This window comes from Euprymna scolopes, chromosome 14 (assembly GCF_053919585.1).
Source record: "Euprymna scolopes isolate OS-2025 chromosome 14, ASM5391958v1, whole genome shotgun sequence".
Lineage (NCBI taxonomy): Eukaryota > Metazoa > Mollusca > Cephalopoda > Sepiida > Sepiolidae > Euprymna > Euprymna scolopes.
Window position 1 is genome coordinate 34,767,958 of NC_136495.1, and position 21,925 is coordinate 34,789,882.

Below are 21,925 nucleotides of genomic sequence, written 5' to 3' on the forward strand. Positions count from 1 at the left end.
TGAAATAAATACTGAGAATTGATCAATAGAATATTATATTACGTTACTAGCAGGGCCCGTGCGCCGGTGTTACCAGGTGGAAAACTGCCACAAAGCCAGAATAGATTGGTTGAAAGAAGACCACTCCCTCAAAATCAAATGAAGCTATAATTATGTAGCGCATTAACGGAGACTGATCTACTGTTTTTTTTTTTGTTTTTTTTTTTTGTTTTTTTTTTGGGGGGGGGTGTTAACGTATAGGAGGATGTTTTTACGTCCTTATAAAGGAAAAAAGAAATGTTTACTCAGAAATATTTTAAGCAATCGTGAAACAATAAACAGAAATGTTAAAATGAACTTTAGTTAAATATTTTAAAGTTTCTTTATGTGCATGCTGCCTCCCACCGCAATAAAGGAAATTAATGATGTTTGCGAAGATATATTTCAAGCAAGCCTAAAACTTTTAGTTCTGGTGTTTTTTTGCAATGAAGGAGATTAATTCCTTTTGGTTTGATGAAGTGATAGGAAACTAACACACTCGTGTTGTTAGCCCGTGTATGGAAGGGAAAAATTTCTACGAAAATAAATAAAGTATGAGTTAACGTTGTATGGGAAAATGTATTAAGGGTAAAAAATTTTTTAAAAACTGTGCATGACCCACAACCCCAATTTTTAATGTAAGCGTAGGAATATTAAAGTCTATCGTAAAACCACGTGTTCTGGTGTCATTTAATGAGAAGTCCTTCTATTCTGAGTTATAAATGTTATGTTATTTATGCAGTGGTCGTTAAATCACGATATAATGCCTGCAAATAAAAAGAAATGAAAAAAAAAGAACTTTCTTTTGCGTACATTGACTGTGAAATTGCCGTGCAAACCATAAGGAAAAAATTAGAATTTCTAGAGCGTCATAAAATCGCCGAACCCTGTTTTTTTTTTTTATTATTTTTGGTATTTTTTTACAAGGTAGTCACCACTTATCAAGGCCCGAAAGCCACTCGGGGATAAGGGTCATTGTGTGTACAGTACGTTAGTTTTGGAGATCTGATAAAGTGTCTTACTTAAGGAGGCGGTTCATCAGGAATGTGTTTATGTTTTCAGTTTTTGTGATAACACACTTATTGTACCGCACTATTTTTGTAAATATTGTTTTCAAGGCAAATTAAAGTTGTGTCATATTTATGTTTTATTAAATTGTTAGGTGGGAGTTCAGATTAGTTACAAACAAACGTCTCCTTCCCATACTAAGAATGGCTATCTACATAATAAGTGTATAACAATAAAGAAAATAGAGAAAAAAACTTTGTAAATTGTCAGATAATCGCCAAAACCTATTATAAGGATTTAGTTTTGTTGTTCCGCACTAGTTGTTAAATATTATTGTCAAAGTAAACGCAAGATTTACGGTATCTTCTATATTTTATATAATTAGGTGAAAGTACAAAATAGTAAAAGAACGCTATATTATCTCCACATATAGAATGGCAATAAAAGTAACTCTACGAAGAGATAATATAAAGTGTGAACAAATGAAATCGACTTGTAATCATTGCAAAACCAACATGCCTGGTAGTGGAATCATATTGACTTTTTATGAGGTGTCTGCGTTTTCATGACTATAATGTCGGTTGCGTAAAGAGGAAAAATCGTTATCATTTTATTTTATTAATATAGAGAAGATAACATTTTATTTAAATATATGAATGTTAAATTCCAGGTCACCTGACGTGGTCCGGTCATAAAATACGCTTAAATATGATATTTTAATCCATGAAGATGTCGTATTTATTATTATAGAGGTAATTCTCTATCGATTATTATACTGTGCCCAATACATTTAAAGAATTTTAAAAAGTTATTAGTTTGACAAGAAAGTTCTTGCGGTTTTTAACCTTCAAATTCAGATAAACATATCTCGCATATCACGGCTCAAATGAAAATTTGTTGATCAGAATAAGCACCATCAGAATAAACATACTTTTGCCAACACAAAACAAATGTGTTTATGCGAGTAACGTAAAAGTTTTGCGTATTGGGTTCAATGCAGTTGATGGAGGCGTTTTTTTTTTTATATCGCTTAGGTTTTTTAATCATTTTTTACGTAGAAAGTTGTCGAGATTTTTTTTTTAAATGTCACAGTCCGTATATGAGCGGTTTGGAGAGTATGGCGAGTGGTGCAGAGTTTCGTAACCCAATTCGTTCAACTTCTGCGGGGTCGGTTTAGCTACATACGGTCGGGCATTGTCGTGAAGGAGAATTGCGCCTATTCTAGGGGCTAAAAGTGGGTTTTGTCGAAGTTTCTGATGCATTTCATCCATTTGTGTACAGAACTACTCCGTCGTAATAGTTTCGCCTGCATCAAAAAACAACTGTAATAGATGAGACCGGTCGCAGGCCACCAAAAAGTCATCATGACCTCGTTTTGGTGCAACTCTGGCTTCGGGAAGTTCATGGAGTTTCGTCGGTGTCTAATCACTGAGCCGAGCGTCTTCTGTTGTCGTAAAGAATCCGCTTTTCATCACAAGTCACAACCCGGTCGGGAAACGGGCCGTTCTTGTTGCGAAAAAGAATAGAAGATGACACTTCATAACCGCGTTTTTTTTGTTTGTTTGTTTGTTTGTTTGTTTTTTGTCGTTTAATACGTGGAGCACTCATTTATCAAGTTTTTGTTTTGTCTTTTTAATCACTCTCAAGTGGTCCAAAATCGTAGTATACTTTACGTCTAATTCAGAAGCAAGTTCAGGAACAGTTGTGCATGGATTGGCTTTGACTAAGGCTCTTAATTGATCAATGTCAACATCCGATGACCGACCACTAAGCTCATCATTTCCAAGACTCTCGCCGCCGCCACGAAATTTCTTAAACCACAAATGTGCTGTGTGTTCAGTAGTGATCCCTGGACCAAACATTTCGCTGATATCGCGAACTGTTTCAGCAGCTTTTCAGCCTAGCTTGGATTTAAATAAGAAAATTGTGCGAATTTGCTTTGCTTTTTCATCTTGTATTCAACGTTCTGAAAAGGCAATTGTTTAAAAACGATTGTAATCTTAACGATTATAGCGAAACCCCTTTGTTAAAACGTTATATAAAGTAAATGTATTATAATGAAAATGTATTTGAAAATACATCATTTAAAATAAAAATTAAACATTCCGCATGCACTTTCTTCTCGACCTAATAGTACAATAATTGCACAAGTGTCGTAGTAAAGTGACTATGAAAGCTTTAAAGTAATTCCCGATGTAAATAATCGTATTGTGAGCATCGCATTGCATACTCATTCAGAATACGGTTTTGTTAAATCGTTGTAGGTTAAAGTGAAATATCACTATGCACATGCAATAAAAAAGCGTATAAAAACACTAAAAGGTTTTTACTATTTGTTATTAATGTGTGCGAAGCGAATCGTTATCCAAACCAGACATCCGAAAAAGCAATATAGTCATGTATGTCAGTTCATCGGGTCGAAGTTAAGAGAAGGAATGTTTAGTCATCATAATCATGTCGGAAACACCTTGGACGCGTGTAAACGAAGACTACGCACAGAAATCGTTTCGATTCTCGATGTGAATAATCCTACTACGGTTCTGTTAAAGCGCCGTATGTTTAAAGTAAAAGACCAGTATGCAGCAGCGAAAAAAAAAAGCGTATGAAAATGCTAAAAGGTTATATTTTTTATCAATGTGTGCGAAGTGAATTGTTATCCTAGCCAGTTATCGGAGTAGGTTTGTACAGTAGCCTATAAGTACTTCAAAATAATCTGTGAAGGGTGTAACTAAAGTGAAATAGAAAAAGCAGTATATTTATGTATGTCTGTGGCTCCGTAGGTACAAGTCAGCTGAAGGGAATCTTTGATTATTATTAATGTCCGAATCGTTGTGGAAGCGAGCAAAAGAAGACTACGGGCAGAAGTGAATAGTATAAAACATCTGTGCAGATAAACTTCGATCGTGTAAGATGAACGTGGCGAAAACGTTTGCCTCATTAGTCAGCCGGGAAGCAACAGGCGATGTGTGTGTGTGTGTGTGTGTGTGTGACGACGCTATTTCATATAGTGTGTAACCGCTTGAAAAAAAACGTAAACTGATATTCACGTATTTCAAGAAAGGACAGTTGACAGCCCACCCTATTTGCGGAACTTTGTTGAGAGTGAGTATTATTTTACGGAGGGGAAACGGTAAAACTAATGTTGAATGTATTTATAGAAGCACGGACCCCGTTTATACTGAGGGAAAAAGATGTGGAAAATGAAGTAATGTTCCCGGTGGCTAATAAAACAGCAAGAGTAGTAAATAAATAGAGAGTGATTAGTGAGTGAAAATTACATAGCAATAAAAATAACTCTCCGATGAGAGAATACAAAGTGTGAACAAATGAAATCGACTTGTAATCATCGCAAAACCAACATCAATTAATGCCTGGTAGTGGAATCATATTGACTTTTTATGTGGTGTCTGCGTTTTCAAAGCTATAATGTCGGTTGTGTAAAGAGGAAAAGTCGTTATCATTTTTTAATATAAAGAAGATAACATTTTATGTAGATACATGAAATAATTCCATATATGTATGTTACATTGCATGCCACCTGACGGTGTTCGGTCATAAAATACGCTTAAATATGATATTTTAATCCATGCAGATTTCGTATTTATTTAGAGTTAATTCTCTATCGATTATTATATTGTATCCAATATATTGTAGTGATTTCAAAAGTAAAAAAATATGATCCAGGTACCATCAGCTGAAACGGAAATCAAAATATATAACTCACCAGTTTTATTTGTTATCCTCAGAGCCTTGTTCATACGTATAGAGAAATTCTAAAATAACGTTGTGTATCGTATAAATGTATATAAGCGCATGCGTAGAAGAGCACTAATATCTATATATATATATATATATATATATATATATATGTAATATTAATATATATATAATATTTATATATATTATATTAATATATATATAAATATTAATATATATATAATATTTATATATATAATTTTAATATATATATATAAAATATTAATATATATATAATATTGATCTCTCTCTCTCTCTCTCTCTCTCTCTCTCTCTCTCTCTATATATATATATATATATATATATATATATATATATATATATAGATAGATAGATAGATAGATAGATAGATAGATAGATATGCATTTTTATATACTAGCAGGGAGGTTTACGTTGCCCAGGATTGAATGATGATCAACAAATATTTCACACTCCTATATTTTTATTGTCATCGAAATCCGTAAAATCGCCAGGGTGGAAGCTACACATCCATTAACTTAGTCCAACATGTCTTATTCTACATTGCACTCTAGAAGACACACTATCTCTTTTATTAAATTATTTTATATAAACTTCTTTCCAGTTAACGGAAAAAAAAACACTCAAAGAAATTTACGTGCGGCGTTTGAACCTACAGACCACGTCATGCCAAAAAATATATATATATAAATAAAACACGTACATTCTCATGTTATATAAAATTCTTTGCAGTTAATGAAAAAAAAAATTAAGAAATTTACGTGTGAACCTACAGATCACGTCATGCAAAAAGAAAAAAGAAAACGCTATCAACTTACCCACAGTAGAATTTTCACGGCCCGTTGTTCTATCATTGTTGCTAAGCGACAGTATGAAAAAAATGGCTGTACCGATTCTAGATAAATTAAGATAACGGTTTCCATTATCGATTATCAGTAATTATCGGGGGGGGGTATTTTGAGACAAAACTTAAATAAGATAACTCCCAATTTTGTAAGATAACTCCAGTTCTGTAAATTTTAAAGAAACCCTGTTGAGCCGTTTCTGATTCTATGAGGAACGAACTCACACACACACAAAGTTGCATTTATATAATTGTATATATATATATATATATATATATATATATATATATAATTGTATGTATATATATATACATATATATAGAGAGAGAGATAGAGAGAGAGAGAGAGAGAGAGAGATTCATTTTTTTTTTTCAAATTTACAAAGGTAATAATTCTGTAAACTTAAAGCTGCCAGAATAAGTTTCTTTTGAACCTATGGATGTCTGCATTATTATCAACTTTTATACAAATATGACTTCCCTCATAATGTGTAGTTTTAAATTTCTGTGCTAACCAGCAAAATTATAGCTTGCCTATGAATGTTATTATACTAAGTACTTTCCTCTGAGAACCATTCTTTCGAACTCCTTGGAGTAAGCAAAAACTTGTATTTCTTTTCGAATAATAAATTGTTGCAGATTCCAATTTACAGAGTTTAAAGTTAATTTGTTATATACACACACACACGCGCGCACATATATATATATATATATATATATATATATATATATATATATATATATAGAGAGAGAGAGAGAGAGAGAGAGAGAGAAGAAGAGAGAGAGAGAAAGGTCTATACTATAAATTGGAGGTTTTTTGTGCATTGGTTATCATATAAAAACTCATTTTATTAATTTAAAAAGAAAATACACATTTGTTATAGATGGGTCGTAGAATTGCGTTCATCTGCAAAAAATCTGGCTAATTTGCTTATTTTTTAAACATTCATTTTAATTAATTCCCTGTTAGTTTTTTGGGTTTTTTATGGAATGATCATCTTTAGTTAACTATTACGTGTAATTACATTCATGCATATATTCTACATGATTTATACTTGCATAATATTTCTGTAAAAAGGTTATAGTAAACACAAACCTATTTCTATATATATTTATGTATGTATATATATATTTGCTTAAAAAATTCGCCTACCAAACTCCTCTCTCATTTTTGGTCTATAGACATTACACTTAATATATAGGGTATTCAGAGCCATACGAAACTTTATTTTGGGGTTTTATCCGGAGAAAAATCAGTGCAAAAGTGTGAAAATTTTTAAAAACTGGAATTTGTCTAGTAAAGATCGACCGACGACATTACAAATATGCATGCGTAACGTAATAGCTATTGGTTCCTGTTTTAATTTAAGCCTTCAGTAAACATGTCTTTATAGCTCAGGCATTAACATCGAAGAAAAAGTAAATCGTAAGTTAAGCATTTTGATTTCGATTCTAGATGGTGGCGCAGGTGTCATTATTTTTTAACTTTTTAAATCATTACTATATATTGTTGCGCTATACGGCTGCTGCTATGCGAGCAGTGAATTAACAATGTTTTGACATTGTCCAAATACCTAAGCTCCATTTGTTTACACACTAATGGTAATTTGTTTACATGCTAATGGTAATCTGTTTATCATTTCCCAGATAAATATATATATATGTATATATATATATATATATATATATATATATATATATATATATATGAAGTATTTGTATCCACAAGTTAAAATCCAGAAAACCTTTAATATGTAATATAATATTGCCGATAATATCAATTATTATAGGGTTTTATCAAGGCACGGCCAAAAGATTGAAGAAAAACCAAGTTGTTTTTTAACGAATAAAAATTTATTAAAATCCATTATTTTAAAGCAACTGTTTTTTCCAGAAAGATAAAAACCTGAATTTGATCATATGAAAAGCAGAATAATATAAAACTTTTTCTACTTCATTTAATAGAATTTTAATTTTCCAAAGTTTTTCAGAATTTTAAATTTTCCAAAATTTTTTTCTCGAAAGAATTTGAATATTTTTTAAAACGTTTTTGAAGCAATTATTTTTTTTCTGTGTTTAAATAAGATTTCTGATGATTTGTTATAATAATATGCAAAAATATTATAAGTACATGAATTTCAAATAATTCTATCTTTTATCTAAGTGTATAGATTTCGCATGGCGAAATTAAAAAATCCAAAATTTTATGATAGTTTAGAAGAAACTACGGTAGCCTTTATAGGACTAAATGAGTTAATTTAGTCCTGTAAATTTTCATGTATTTTTAACTTTTATTTTGACGATTAAGTGAATAATCAACTTTATAAGTGTTGAATTCTTTTTCAGAAGCGATATATATATATATATATATATATATATATATATATATATATATATATATATATATGATTGTTGAGCTGGATTAAATCCGACGATATGAAATAAAATGGAGGTGGAAGGACCTGGATACTCAACGTTTCGCCCGATTTATGGGGGCGTCTTCAAGACATTACGAATATGCATGCGTAACGTAATAGCTATTGGTCAATGACCATCCCTCTTGAAGAAGCCCGCATACATCGGGCGAAACGTTGAGTATCCAGGTCCTTCCATCTCCATTTTATTTCATATATATATATATATATATATATATATATATATATATATATATATATATATATTGCTTGCATAAACCCCGAAGTTAAGTAACGCTGAGGTTGGCCGGTACCAAATGAGTAGCTATTTTGGGAATGCTTGGCGCCGTATGTGTTGGAGACAACTCCTGCATCTAGTATCACGCTTGGTCGTCTTGACCCTGTTTTAGCATCAGGAGAAAGTGTTTCTGGGAGAGAGTGTGGTCGATACAATCCTCCCACACTTTAAACTAAGTCAAACGCAAGTGACAGCAAAAACGAAAAGAGGGGGATAACAACTGTTTGTAGGCCTTATGGTCTACCATAGGTGAGGTAATATCACGTAACAACAAATTGCTCAAAAAAAATTATCGTATTTTTAGCAAAATGCGAAGTTAATTTTCGAATTTTTTTCTTTTTGGTATCGATTTTTCAAAGCGTTTCCTATTTAATGGTATATTAACAATATTGGGTTCACAAAAAAAAAAATTAGTCATTTATTCTTCAAAGATTTAAAAGTAGTATTTTTCGTAAAAATAATGAAAATATATATTTTTTTGCTAATCTGATTGGTGCCTATTATTTGATGCGAAAACGATTCTTTTAATTGTTTTTTTTTTTTTTTTAATTTTATTTTGTTTAAACCAAAATCTTCCATTGCTGGTAATAATGATAAAATTATAAATATTTATTGATTTTAAAATACCAGTAAAGCTGAACTCTATAGATTATCCTCGACAAGTGTAATTTTACGTTTAGGAAAATACGTGCAGATTTGACGTGTTTTTGTAGAAATCAGGGAAAATAACAACTCTATAGTTAGATATTTAGAGCTATATAAAGAATCGGAATTGGAATCGGTAATTCTATCGGAATCGGGAATTTAGTACGGAATCGGGAAAAATATTGGCATAGTCCCATCACTCATTTTAATTAATTTTAACCAACTTATATGTATTATTATTATTTTCTAATTTAAACCTTATTTACTTCCAATCCATATCATAGAGTTTTGTTTATCTTTCGTCGTATGCTAACTTCCGGTCAGTTTAATCTATGGATTGTAATAGTTTTCCAAATTAAATATTCTATTTTCTTATTAGTAGTTATTTATTTTCAATATTTTATGAATATTGCATTTTTCCCCTTTTCATTATTATTCAATTTGTATGGGTTCACTACAGGCTTACGGTTTAAAATGTTTACCGTTACAGCAGTTAAGTCGTATACGACCGAAAGCTTACTACAACTTTAACTTCAACGCATTCAAACCATCCATTGTTAATTTATATAAAAGTGAAAATGTGTGTGTGTGAGGACACTTCTCAACAATATATACTCAACGAATTTTTTATCTAAGACTTGCAACTTGGTATGTAGGATAATCAGACATGTGGAAAACTTTTTAATCCGTTTTTTATCCGGAAAAGGAGTCAAAATTGAAAAAATTGATAGGTGGAGTAATCGGATTTTGATCTGTTTTCAACTGTTTCACGAATGCGCATGCGCGATCGTGAAATGACAATTTTTTTTATGTTATGAATAAGAAGGTTTCGAAAACACATTGTGAAAGTTGTCTCACGTAGTCTTATGGTTATCGTACTTGACTCACTGTCTTAATGTCTTGGTTTCGATTTCAGCTGGAGTATTTTTTTTTTCATTTATAAGAAATGAATTGTTTAGAAAAACATAATGCTCACATGCACATGTCTCAGTTATTTCCGTTTTTATGGGGTTTTTTTACTTTATTTTTTTTTAATTTATTTTTTTTTAAGGAATTTAACGCTACGTTTAATACATACGATATTTCTGTTTATAATAAATAAGAATTCTTCATTAATTAAAATATAATATTTATGCGTATTTTATGACCGGGTAATGCTGGGCAGCCCACTAGTATTAAATAAAATATCGTTTACTTTAATCGAATTGGTTAAGATAATACAAAACTACTCATGTGTTGTATTGCTTAAGTTCATAATGTTATAATAATTATACAATTTTTAGGTTTATTATATTTAGATTATACCATAATTAAAATTCAATTTTGTATCTGCTATACCACTTCTGGTGTTCACTTGTACCTTTTTACGGTTAATTAAAGGGATATATCACATTTTTTATAATTGTCTATAAGTTGACTAACAGAGGGGGTCACCCGGCTTTACCCGGGCGTAAAATACGCTTAAATACGATATCTTCATTTGTCCAGATTCGTATATATTATTATCTTCTTCTTCTTCTCTTCTATCTTCTTTCTATCTATTTCTATCTTCTATTCTTTCTATCTTCTTCTATATAAATAAAATGAACTCATTTTTCCCGTCTGATTTTGACCTTAATAGGATTAAAAATCAAGATATTTCATGCAAATATAATATGCACAAACGGCAGAACAATATCTGAGGTGTGTTATAGGCTTATTATTTCTCAAATTCCTCGATAATCTTAGATTTCTATACTTTTTCTGCTGAGAAGTCACGGCCAAAATCGGTTAAGATCAATGGAAGTGGTAAAATATTTTCTCTCTAATAAATTCCTCCTCCCCCTGCCACCACTTAACACCGTTTGGGGATCTTTCACAAGGAACAGTTGAGAAGAGAACACCGGTTTGGCTTCGTAGTTCTTTCATGTGAAGTTATTTAAAATCACTAAACTAAGCTGCAGTGCTCTGTGGCGTAGTGGTTAGCGTGCTGGACAATTCACATTATATTTTCACGTTCGCGCCGACCTACCGTAGTCGTTTTTTTTTTGTTTTTTTTGGTTTTTGTTTTTTCCTAAACAACTGAAATGGACTTTTCTTGGTGGCCGAACTGTTAACGTTGCAGATGTTTTTTTTTTTCACACTTTATTTTCCAACTTTTACCCATGACTCCGGGTTTGATCCTTCCTACTTACCTACCATAACATTTTTTAACCCCCCCCCCGTCCCGGAAACAAACACTCGGGCAACGCCGGGTACCCCCGCTAGTAGAGTCATAATTTCAAAAGTAAAAATACAAGTATTTAGGTACCATCAACTAGAATCGAAACTAAAACTGTAGCATTCGAATCTGGTGACGTTACCACGGAACCAACGTAAACCGATAAAATATTAAAATGTAAAAATAAATTAAGATGAATGTAGAAAATGTTTAACGATGTTTTAAAATTTGGACCGATTATAAACGCTTAAAAAAGTTTGAACCGGCTAAAGACCCATAAAAGAACGAACCATAAAAAATCCAATCATTTGAGGTCCCTAGCACCGCTTTGCGACTTTTAGTTTCGGAGGAAATAGAGTTTGAAAATATGTAGACAGACAGACATGCAGACATATAGCCGTTTGTATATTACATTATCACTCGTAATTTGTAACGAAGTTTTAATATTATAATGTTCTATTGTTTTTACGAACTTTATTTTCCTGTTACACTGTATAGATAAGGTGGAGTCTCCGGTTATTATCATTTAACTTAGTATAATTCTTATCACCTATTAGGTTGTTGCATAAGTTTCCGCCTTTTTGTTTGTTTGTTTGTTTGTTTGTTTGTTTGTTTGTTTTTTAATAAAATCAAATAATTTTAACAGTGAAGTAAGTTCGTGTGGGACCCAAGCTCCAAATTTTTGGTGTGAATTCCATCGATTAAAGATGGTATGAAATTGTCGCAAAATCAGAATTTTGAAATTGTTGCAAAATCAGAATTTTGAAATTGTCGCAAAATCAGAATTTTGAAATTGTCGCAAAATTTTGAATTTTAAAATTGTCGCAAAATCAGACTTCATCTTTTCACACAATTCTCTGCATGGCTGACGGCCATCTTCCTTTAAAAGAACCTTGAGTTAGTCTTCGTCTATCTTAATTGGATTTCCGGAACGAGTTGCGTAATCGAGGTAAAAATTACCGTGTTTGAATCTCGAACAGTTCTTTCAGCTATAACGTTTTCTCCATATACGGTACAAATATCCTTGGTCACTTCACTCGCTTTTTGACCTCGATTGAAGGCAAAAAAAGCTGTCGAAAATGTGATTTTTTTTTTATCTACTTGACAATCCATTTGACGGTTCTGAAAAACGAAGAAAAATAATCTGAGCAACAAACAATCTTGTAGAAAAGAATACATGCTTTCTAACGATATATAACAGCAGGGAACTTATGCAACAACCTGATAGTATAGTTATAGTAACGATCGATATCCTATTCTACTGGTCTTAAATATGATCTTAAACTATATCCGATGGTGAGGTCAGAAGCTTGCGGGCTTTGGTGAGTGTAGAGCCACCCCTTAATAGCCATTGCTCCCAGGTCCACTCTGACTCGAAGTAGTAGTATCTGTTAGGGTTCCAACTATTGGTTAAATAGAAACCGACTGACAAAAAAAAAACACAAATATATTCTATTAAAAAAAAAATTTCTTCAAAATCACTGGATTCGGCATTAAATAACCTGAAAAGGGTTGATATGTCGCAAAACAAAAACAACCAACCTATCCTATTTCTACTTATTATTTAACTTTAAAAATAATATAGTATATTTTTATAAATACTTAATCCTATTTTTATTTTGCCACTTAATATTTATTTTTAATAGTCATCCTATTCCCTCTACATTAATTTACAAATTTATTTGGTTTGTTATATGTTTTAAATAGTTAATACGTCAAGTAATTACCATAATAATTTTAGCGTGTAGAAAAAAGAAAAGCAGCAATGTGTTAAAATGTCTTGCCTAGCGCGTAAGGTACGGACTTTGCCAACAGTACCCACGAACTTGCTGATTTTAATACTCGAATTTTTAATCGACTTCTCATCGACTTTATATATTTTAACTTTCCATCACCTAATGCGGTTTTAATTGTATTTTACTTTTCACTTTTTAATTTCCGTTTTCGTTCCTTCACATTTTTACTTCCTCCACATATGAAGATGATTCGTGGACGAATTGAAAGCGCTCGTGACAGTAACAACTATGAAACGTTTATTAATATTTTCGATTTTGATATAAAAAAGAATACACGGAAAATCGAAAAATAAAAAATAAAAATCATAAAGCAAAGTGTCTCCGTTGAATTTAATAATGTTTGCTTGAATATATATATATATATATATATATATATATATATATATATATATATATAAAGGGGGTTAGAACAGTAGTCTAAAGAGCAGAGTGTATTTTAATGTGATAGTAAAATTACTAATTTAATTAAAATACAAGAAAAGAACAGTGTCCGTTGTAATTCAGATATATAATAAGCTCGACAGGCAAATATCCTAGAGCTACTTTAATATTTAGTAATGTGATTGATAATTTACAATTCAAATTAGAATTAAAAATTAAAAATCGGTTTCATAAGAAGTAACAACAACAAAGTTAATAATTTGTACGATCGTTTCGGAAAACATTGTTTTTATTGTGATAGACATTAAGCCACGGTCAATGATTTTGACAGATAGTTTTTTTAAAACAAAGTCTCCTCATCAGCAAAAGTATTGGGTGGGTTCTTTTATATGTAAAAGACACCATGATTAAACCTAGCAATTTTTAAGTAAGGCAGATGTATCTTTTAATTGTCCGCCTTTTGAAAACCGTAATTATCGTCAAAGCATTCATTTGGATGTTGATTGTAGTTTATAAATGTACGAACATTTTCGTTTCCGAAACGATCGTACAAATTATTGACTTTGTTTTTGTTCCTCCTTATGAAACAGATTTTTAATTTTTAATTCTAATTTGAATTTTAAATTATCAATCACATTACTAAATATATATATATATATATATATATATATATATATATATATATATATATATATATATATATATCGATCGTTAACCTTTGTGGAAACCCATTGCTGGTCGAAAAAATTTCAAATTTTGCTATGTCTACAATTTTTTAAGGAAAACACTTTACATCTTTTTGCGATATGTTATCATAAAATAAAAGAACTGTTAGCGCGGTGATGTTTTCTTATTAAAAAGGTTTGCTGATGCTATGTTACTTACTAACAGCCGTAGATGGAAAATGGCTTTAATGAACTGAACCGAATTCTCTTTATTTAATTATTTTACATTTTTATAAATAATAATAAAAATTATTATTTAAATGCTTAAATGTTTGTTCATTATTTAATTATTTTACATTTTTATAAATAATAATAAAAATTATTATTTAAATGCTTAAATGTTTGTTCATTATTTAATTATTTTACATTTTTATAAATAATAATAAAAATTATTATTTAAATAATAATAAAAATTATCATTTAAATAATAATAAAAATTATCATTTAAATAATAATAAAAATTATCATTTAAATAATAATAAAAATTATTATTTAAATAATAATAAAAATTATCATTTAAATAATAATAAAAATTATCATTTAAATAATAATAAAAATTATTATTTAAATAATAATAAAAATTATCATTTAAATAATAATAAAAATTATTATTTAAATAATAATAAAAATTATCATTTAAATAATAATAAAAATTATCATTTAAATAATAATAAAAATTATTATTTAAATGCTTAAATGTTTGTTCATTATTTAATTATTTTACATTTTTATAAATAATAATAAAAATTATTATTTAAATGCTTAAATGTTTGTTCATTATTTAATTATTTTACATTTTTATAAATAATAATAAAAATTATTATTTAAATAATAATAAAAATTATCATTTAAATAATAATAAAAATTATCATTTAAATAATAATAAAAATTATCATTTAAATAATAATAAAAATTATTATTTAAATAATAATAAAAATTATCATTTAAATAATAATAAAAATTATCATTTAAATAATAATAAAAATTATTATTTAAATAATAATAAAAATTATCATTTAAATAATAATAAAAATTATTATTTAAATAATAATAAAAATTATCATTTAAATAATAATAAAAATTATCATTTAAATAATAATAAAAATTATTATTTAAATGCTTAAATGTTTGTTCATTATTTAATTATTTTACATTTTTATAAATAATAATAAAAATTATTATTTAAATGCTTAAATGTTTGTTCATTATTTAATTATTTTACATTTTTATAAATAATAATAAAAATTATTATTTAAATGCTTAAATGTTTGTTTATTACGATATGCATTGTTTGATTTAATCTTTGTATTTGAAACGAAGAAAATATTTTTTTATGTTTAAATTATATTTATTTCTTGATGTTTTAATATGTTACAGTTATTAGGTTAGTGCAAAAATGGTGTCGTTTTTTGACGTTCACCTTCAAAAGACCATAACTCCTTTCATAATAAACTTTATTAATCGAAATTAAAACCATTAGAATCGACACATTTTTTTGCCAACAATAAACAAGTTTATTTATCCCTTTAGCATAGAAATCCGAAGTTCTGGAAGCGATGAAGTCATTGAAGGCCAATTCGTCATCATCTCGGATTTTGAAGTATTTTTCGCACAGGAAGTTGTCAAGATGCTTGAAAAAATGGTAATCGGTGGGTGAGAGGTCCGATGATTATAGCGGATGAGGCAGAGTCTCGTTGCCCAATTCGTAAAGATCCTGCAGGGTCAGTTGAGCAACACGCGGACGAGCGTTGTCATAAAGGAGAATTGGTCCTTTCATATCGACCAATGTTGGGAACATACGTTGGAGCGTCTGGTGCATGTCATCAATTTGTCGGCAGTACCTCTCCGCTGTAATCATTTCGCCCGGATTCAAGAAACTGTGATGGATGAAACCGGCCGCAGATCACCAAAGAGTCACCATAACCTTTTTTGGTGCAATTTTGGTGCGGCAAGTGTTGTGGAGCTTCTCAGGCATCCAGCCACTGTGTCGAACGTCACTGTTTGTCGTAGAGGATCCACTTCTCATCACACGTTACAATGTGCTCGAGAAATGGGTCGTTTTTGTTGCGCAGAAGGAGCGTAGAAAACACCCCAAAACGACGATTGTTTTTATTATTGTTCAATTCATGCGTCACCTATTTATCCAACTTTTTGACTTCCGTATTTGCTTTAAATAGCGAACGACTGTTGAGTGGTCGACCTCGAGTTCAGAGCAACTTCTCGCAAGGTTTTGCGAGGATCGGCTTCAATTAAGCTTTTCAAACGTTCGTTATCAGCCGCAGTCTGCCGGCCGCGACTGCCTTCATCTTCGAGGTTCTCATCGCCATTGTGAAATTTCTTGAACCACCGTTGTGCAACACGTTCATTAGTGGTTCCTGGGTCAAACGCATCATTGATATTACAAGCTGTCTTGGCAACTTTTCAGCCTAGTTTGAATTGGAACAAGAAAATCGTGCGGATTTGAATTTTGGGCATGCTGTCAAAAAGCCTGCAAAAAATGAATGAAGAGATTGAGAACGGTAATGAATAACACAATTCGATAGAGCGAAAAACGCGCTTCAAAATGATATATAACATGGTTATATATATCAATGAATTAATTCAGAAATCATATATAAAAGTAACATACGTGAAAAAACGATATTGTTTTTGCACCAACCTAATATTTTATATATCTAACCGGTAATTAACACTAATTTATCCTACGAGGGGCGTGCAATAAGTAATACCGCTGACCCACTTCCCATAGCAGTAGACCAAAGAAACTTGGCACAGTTATTAGTCTTTCTCTACATAGGAACCACCCAGAGTTATGCATTTCTCCCATCGTTTGATGCAGCTCTGGAGACCGTTTTTGTAAAACATCCTCCAACCACGACGTGACTTCAGAAATCAAGGCGTCATCATCTGGGAAATGCTTTCCTTTCAAAAACAACTTCATTGCTGGGAAGAGGTAAAAGTCAGAGTGTGCAAGGTCGGGGGAGTAGGGAGGATGGGGAAGGGTTTCATAAGCACACACCCGTGCTTCTGATCTGGCGACATGCGAGTTGTGGACCGGAACGTTGTCCTGCAGGAGGAGGGTATCTTTGCTGATCTTGCTCCGCCTCTTGATTTTGATAGCTTCCCTTAATTTCCTCAAAAGTGAAGCATAATAGGTTCCTGTAATTGTGGTACCCTTTGCCAGGAAATCTGTCATCACTACTCCGTCCTGGTCCCAGAAGTTGTGAGCATGACCTTTCCAACGGAGGGCGGCACCCTTGCCTTCTTTGGAGGTGGTGAGTCCACGCGCTTCCATTGCATTGACTGGGCTTTGGTCTCTGGATCATAGTGATGGACCCAGGTTTCATTCTGTGTAATCAGTCTTTTGAAAAACTTTGACTCATCTTCTTAGCACATCTCCAAATTCATCCTCGAGCAGTCGATGCGTTCTCGCTTCTGGAATGGTGTGAGCAACTTGGGAATCCATCTGGCAGACACCTTATGCATATGCAAATGGATAGTTTCCACAGACCCTGTACTAATCTTGACATCTTTGGCTATTTGGCGAATAGTAATGCGCCGATCTTCCAAAATGACAGCCTCAACTTGACGGACTGATGCCTCATCAATGACAGAAGGGGGCGACCAGGTCTGGGAGCTGTTTCCACAGACTTCCGGCCATGTTTGAATTCACGATGCCAGCGTTTTACAAGGTCATATGATGGGGCATTATCACCATAAGTTTCTTTCATTTCATCAAAAGTCTCCTGTGGTGTGCGTCCTTTCAAATACAAAAAACCGGATCACTGCTCGACATTCAACAGGCTCCATTCAAACATTTCACACCTGACTCAGTTCAAACACCTGTAAAACAGAAACCACAATTAGTTCAGAGCTGTAATTTGCCACATAACCCGTAGAGATAAAAATCATTGCACATGCAAAATTTCAGCTAGATCAGACAACTGGAAGTGGGTCAGGGGCATTACTTATTGCACGCCCCTCATAGATGAATTTGAACTAAAATTTTAATGCTTTCTTTAGATTCTATGAAAAGATGAACTAATTAGATAACCAAAAAGTTCTGTCCGTTTTTATTTTTTGTTGTTTTGTTGTTTTGTTTTTGTTTTGTTTTTTGTTGTTGCTTTTTTGTTGTTTTTTTTTTGCCATTGACTGAAGTTGTATATACAAAATGCCTGTAGCAATTGTTTTCAAATTCGGACAGTCAAATATCATACGTTAGAAAAACAAGCGCACCGTTCCCAGTCATCAGTTAAAAGCCCGACAGTTGTGCGGAGGATGGCAGTGTCTAGTAGTCTCATTCGGAGCTGTTGTCTTTCTCGCCACCGTAACTCGAGTGCTTACTAGTAATGAAAAATTGGGGATTTATGCTCGCAGCAATTGGAACATGTGCAACAGGCACTGCGCCACAAGGGGGCAGCACTGGTGAATCGCAAAGGCGTACCTTTACTCCGTGTCAACGCCAGATCGCATGTTCTGCGAATGGTCAGGGATATCATACAAGAACGCAGATTTAAGATTTTGTGCCGTACATCTTATTTGCTTGACTTTGCACTATCTGATTAGCACCTCTTCCACATCCGGGATTATCATCTTCGTAGGGAAATCCTTTACCAAATGAAACAGGCTGACACCAAGTCTTCATGGACTTATCTGCGTTCAAAATTACCAAGTTCTATCACAAAAAGGATTTAACAGCTGGAGAGACGTTAGCAGAGGGTGCTGGATGCTGAAGGTGATTACTTCGAAGACTAAATATAAGTTACACATACTGAAAAACGTTTGTTTTTTTTGTCCTTTAAAAAAGAACAGAAATTTTTGGTTACTTTTTAGTATTGTAACTCATTTGAATGTTCTAATTGTAAATACATCGATTTCTGAAACAAACAACCATTGATGTTTATATATATTTTTTATCGTTGACAGATGAAAATGAGTGCAGCGCTAATAACGGTGGGTGCGTGCACAAATGTGATAACCAACCTGGAAACTACACCTGCAGTTGCTTGAAAGGATTTCAATTGGCCACTGACGGGCACGATTGTGAAGGTTAGTTTGACTGAAGCGATTGAAGATCGTCATTTTTATTCGTTATACAAATGCTGTCATACACTCTCCGTCAAAATGGCAGAGAACCAAAGTATGCTTCGCCAATATTCGCACCCCTGTCCCATCGCCGTAATGTTGCATCCCTGTGTCTGTTTTACAAGTATTTTAACGCAATGTGCACTGATGAACTCATTGCACTTGTGCCCCTCGGCGTACATTTCTCCCGACAAACCCACTTAGCAACAAAATCACACCCCTTCACTGTTCAGATCCTTAAATGCAGGAAGCTTTGATAACTTTTTCCCTCTAATAGCTAGACTTTGGAATTCTCTTCCTGCTACCTGTTTTCTTGATTGTACTGATATGCAAAAGGTCAAATGTAACGTAAACAAACATCTTGTTAATCTTTCTTAGGCATTGTCCCTATTGGGTCTAAGTGGCAATATGCCTTATTATGGGTGAAGGTGAGTAAAACGAAGTCATAGAATCCTTTTATATAATAGTAAATATATTCCTATGGTTTTACATCGTCACGAAACTTGATTGTCTTCTATAATATAAATCTCACCTGTCTGTTTAAATATATGCATGTATGTATGTATGTATGTATATCATGCATACACACATACATAGACAGAGGCGACGGATTTTCACAAAATCGGTATTGTTTTGAAGCTCGACCCTTCGGACGACAAATATCGAAAAATTGGCTAAAACCATTAATTCCTCTACCCTCAACTGGGCACTTTTCTACAAGGAGGGGTCGCTTTCTTCGTCGATATTTTCGAAAGTCGTTCCCTTTTTGTCGACTGACTAGCCTTAATTTAAACATTCGTCACTTCGGTTTTGGCGATGGACGCAACAGCAAAGACGTCAGTTTTTTTTCACGTTCTTTTTCTCTTCGCGGTACGGGTTCGAGCCTGTCTGTTGACTATTTTTTTTTCTCAACACACACCTCCAAACACACCCAGGCTAGTACATTAGTACCGTGAACTGAATTCACTTACTTATTTTATTTTACTTGAAATAAATTTACACATTTCATCCATTTCTGTCACTAACACTTGGATTCTAATGAGATACATAGATATGCTGGTGTTTACTCAAGACTCTGTCTTACATATAAAATGTTGTGTTAACAAAGCAGTGTAGAACAGAAATTCTCTTTACAGTTGTCCATTTAATTATTTCGTATTTTCTCTTTATTGTTGTCTTTTCTGAGTTTTGATTGAGTCCAAGATCAGAATTCATCTGGTCTGGTAGAATATCTATCTAAGTATTGTTAATGAATGTAACACCACTTTGGGAAAATTCACCAATCCTTGTACGATCAAGTACATGTCTATATCGAAGGGATCTTATTTAGACTTCGATCACTATGTCATTTTTTTATATTCTCTTAGGGTTTACTTGTAGAGTAAAGTATCCCCATGTCATTTTGCTCTGACAAAGCGATGTACAGGGATCGAAGACATTCGAGGAGAACGTCGATAATTGAAACTGTCCTGTTATCTATAATATAAATTGACGTAACATCACTTCGCCATTGTTCACACCAATCTTTATATTTCATCATAGAATTACGTCAGCAATTTAATTAATATCATTCTGATGAACTAAAACTAAAAACTACCATAAGTGGAGGATTTTATTATAAATGGTGATTGTTGTGTGATTTGCTAATTTTCATTTATGAAAATCACTCAAGACAAGGCATAAAGCCACTTCATGTAAGAAGCTAAAATATAAAACACTACTTTAAGATAAAAAAAAAAACTAGCCAACGTTAAATGTCAGATGGATAGATTCCAACGTAGAAAACAGTAATTCTTCCCCTTTTCAGAAACATTGTTCATGAAATATGGAGACTAAGGGATAAAATATTATATATATGTGTGTGTGTGTGTGTGTGTGTGTGTGTGTGTGTGTGTGTGTGTGTGTGTGTGTGTGTGTGTGTGTGACAAAAGTCTATATACCAAGATTTTGGTCGCTTTACTGTTTATTTCTTTCGGCTTGTTAAAATGTTCACTTCTTGCCACCGCCGGTTTCGTAGCGCAGAAACAATCGTATAATTATTATGTCAATTTTTACATTTTCTCCACCCTTACTCATTAGAAGAATAAGAACTCATTAACTATAAAAGAAAATAAAAAGCATATGGGCATCTCGCTCTCCCTCTCTTTCTATCTGCCTGTCTATCTGTCTGCCTTTTCTCTCTCTCTCTCTCTCTCTCTCTCTCTCTCTCTCTCTCTCTCTCTCTCTCTGCATCAAAATTTGAACGAAACTCCCATGGACAAATTTTCTTTCTTAGAATATCCAATGAATCAAAATACAACGAGCTTGCCTCCCAACCGACTATGATATAGTCGTCTTCAAGTCTAATACAAACAAATACTTGTTGAGCCGAACTTGAATAATAGATTCCTATTATCTTCTGTCCATTCCACCCATTGCTTTAAATACTCTTGTAGGGGCGTTCATTATCCAACTAATAATCTCTTTAATTCTTATCCAAGAATGGCCACGAGTCTTAATAAGGCGTGTCCCATTAGTAAAAAAAGTTGAATAAATAAGTAGGATAAATTACAAACCAGGTATTTTAATTTCTGTTTTTAATCGCATAATATTTCAATTATATGTTTGTTTATGTTTCTACTTCTTCAGACGTGGACGAATGCAAGCTGTCAACCTTTTCGCAACTGAACGGTGGCTGCGAACAGATTTGCAACAATACGGTGGGCAGTTTTTATTGTACATGTAAACCCGGTTATTACCTCAACCCTGATGGAAAAACATGCACAGGTATAAAGCT

At 32.3% G+C, this 21,925-nt stretch overlaps 1 protein-coding gene across 3 annotated transcripts in view; it reads left to right on the forward strand.

Moving 5' to 3' along the window:
* The window catches only part of LOC145292940 (signal peptide, CUB and EGF-like domain-containing protein 1), a 476,335-nt gene that overhangs the window by 310,442 nt on the left and 143,968 nt on the right, over positions 1–21,925 (forward strand). For all 3 annotated transcript variants that reach the window (XM_080139112.1, XM_080139113.1, XM_080139114.1), the window contains 2 exons: positions 18,991–19,113; positions 21,778–21,915. In XM_080139112.1, coding sequence (XP_079995238.1) covers positions 18,991–19,113; positions 21,778–21,915 — 261 coding nt within the window. The remainder of the gene's footprint in view (positions 1–18,990; positions 19,114–21,777; positions 21,916–21,925) is intronic.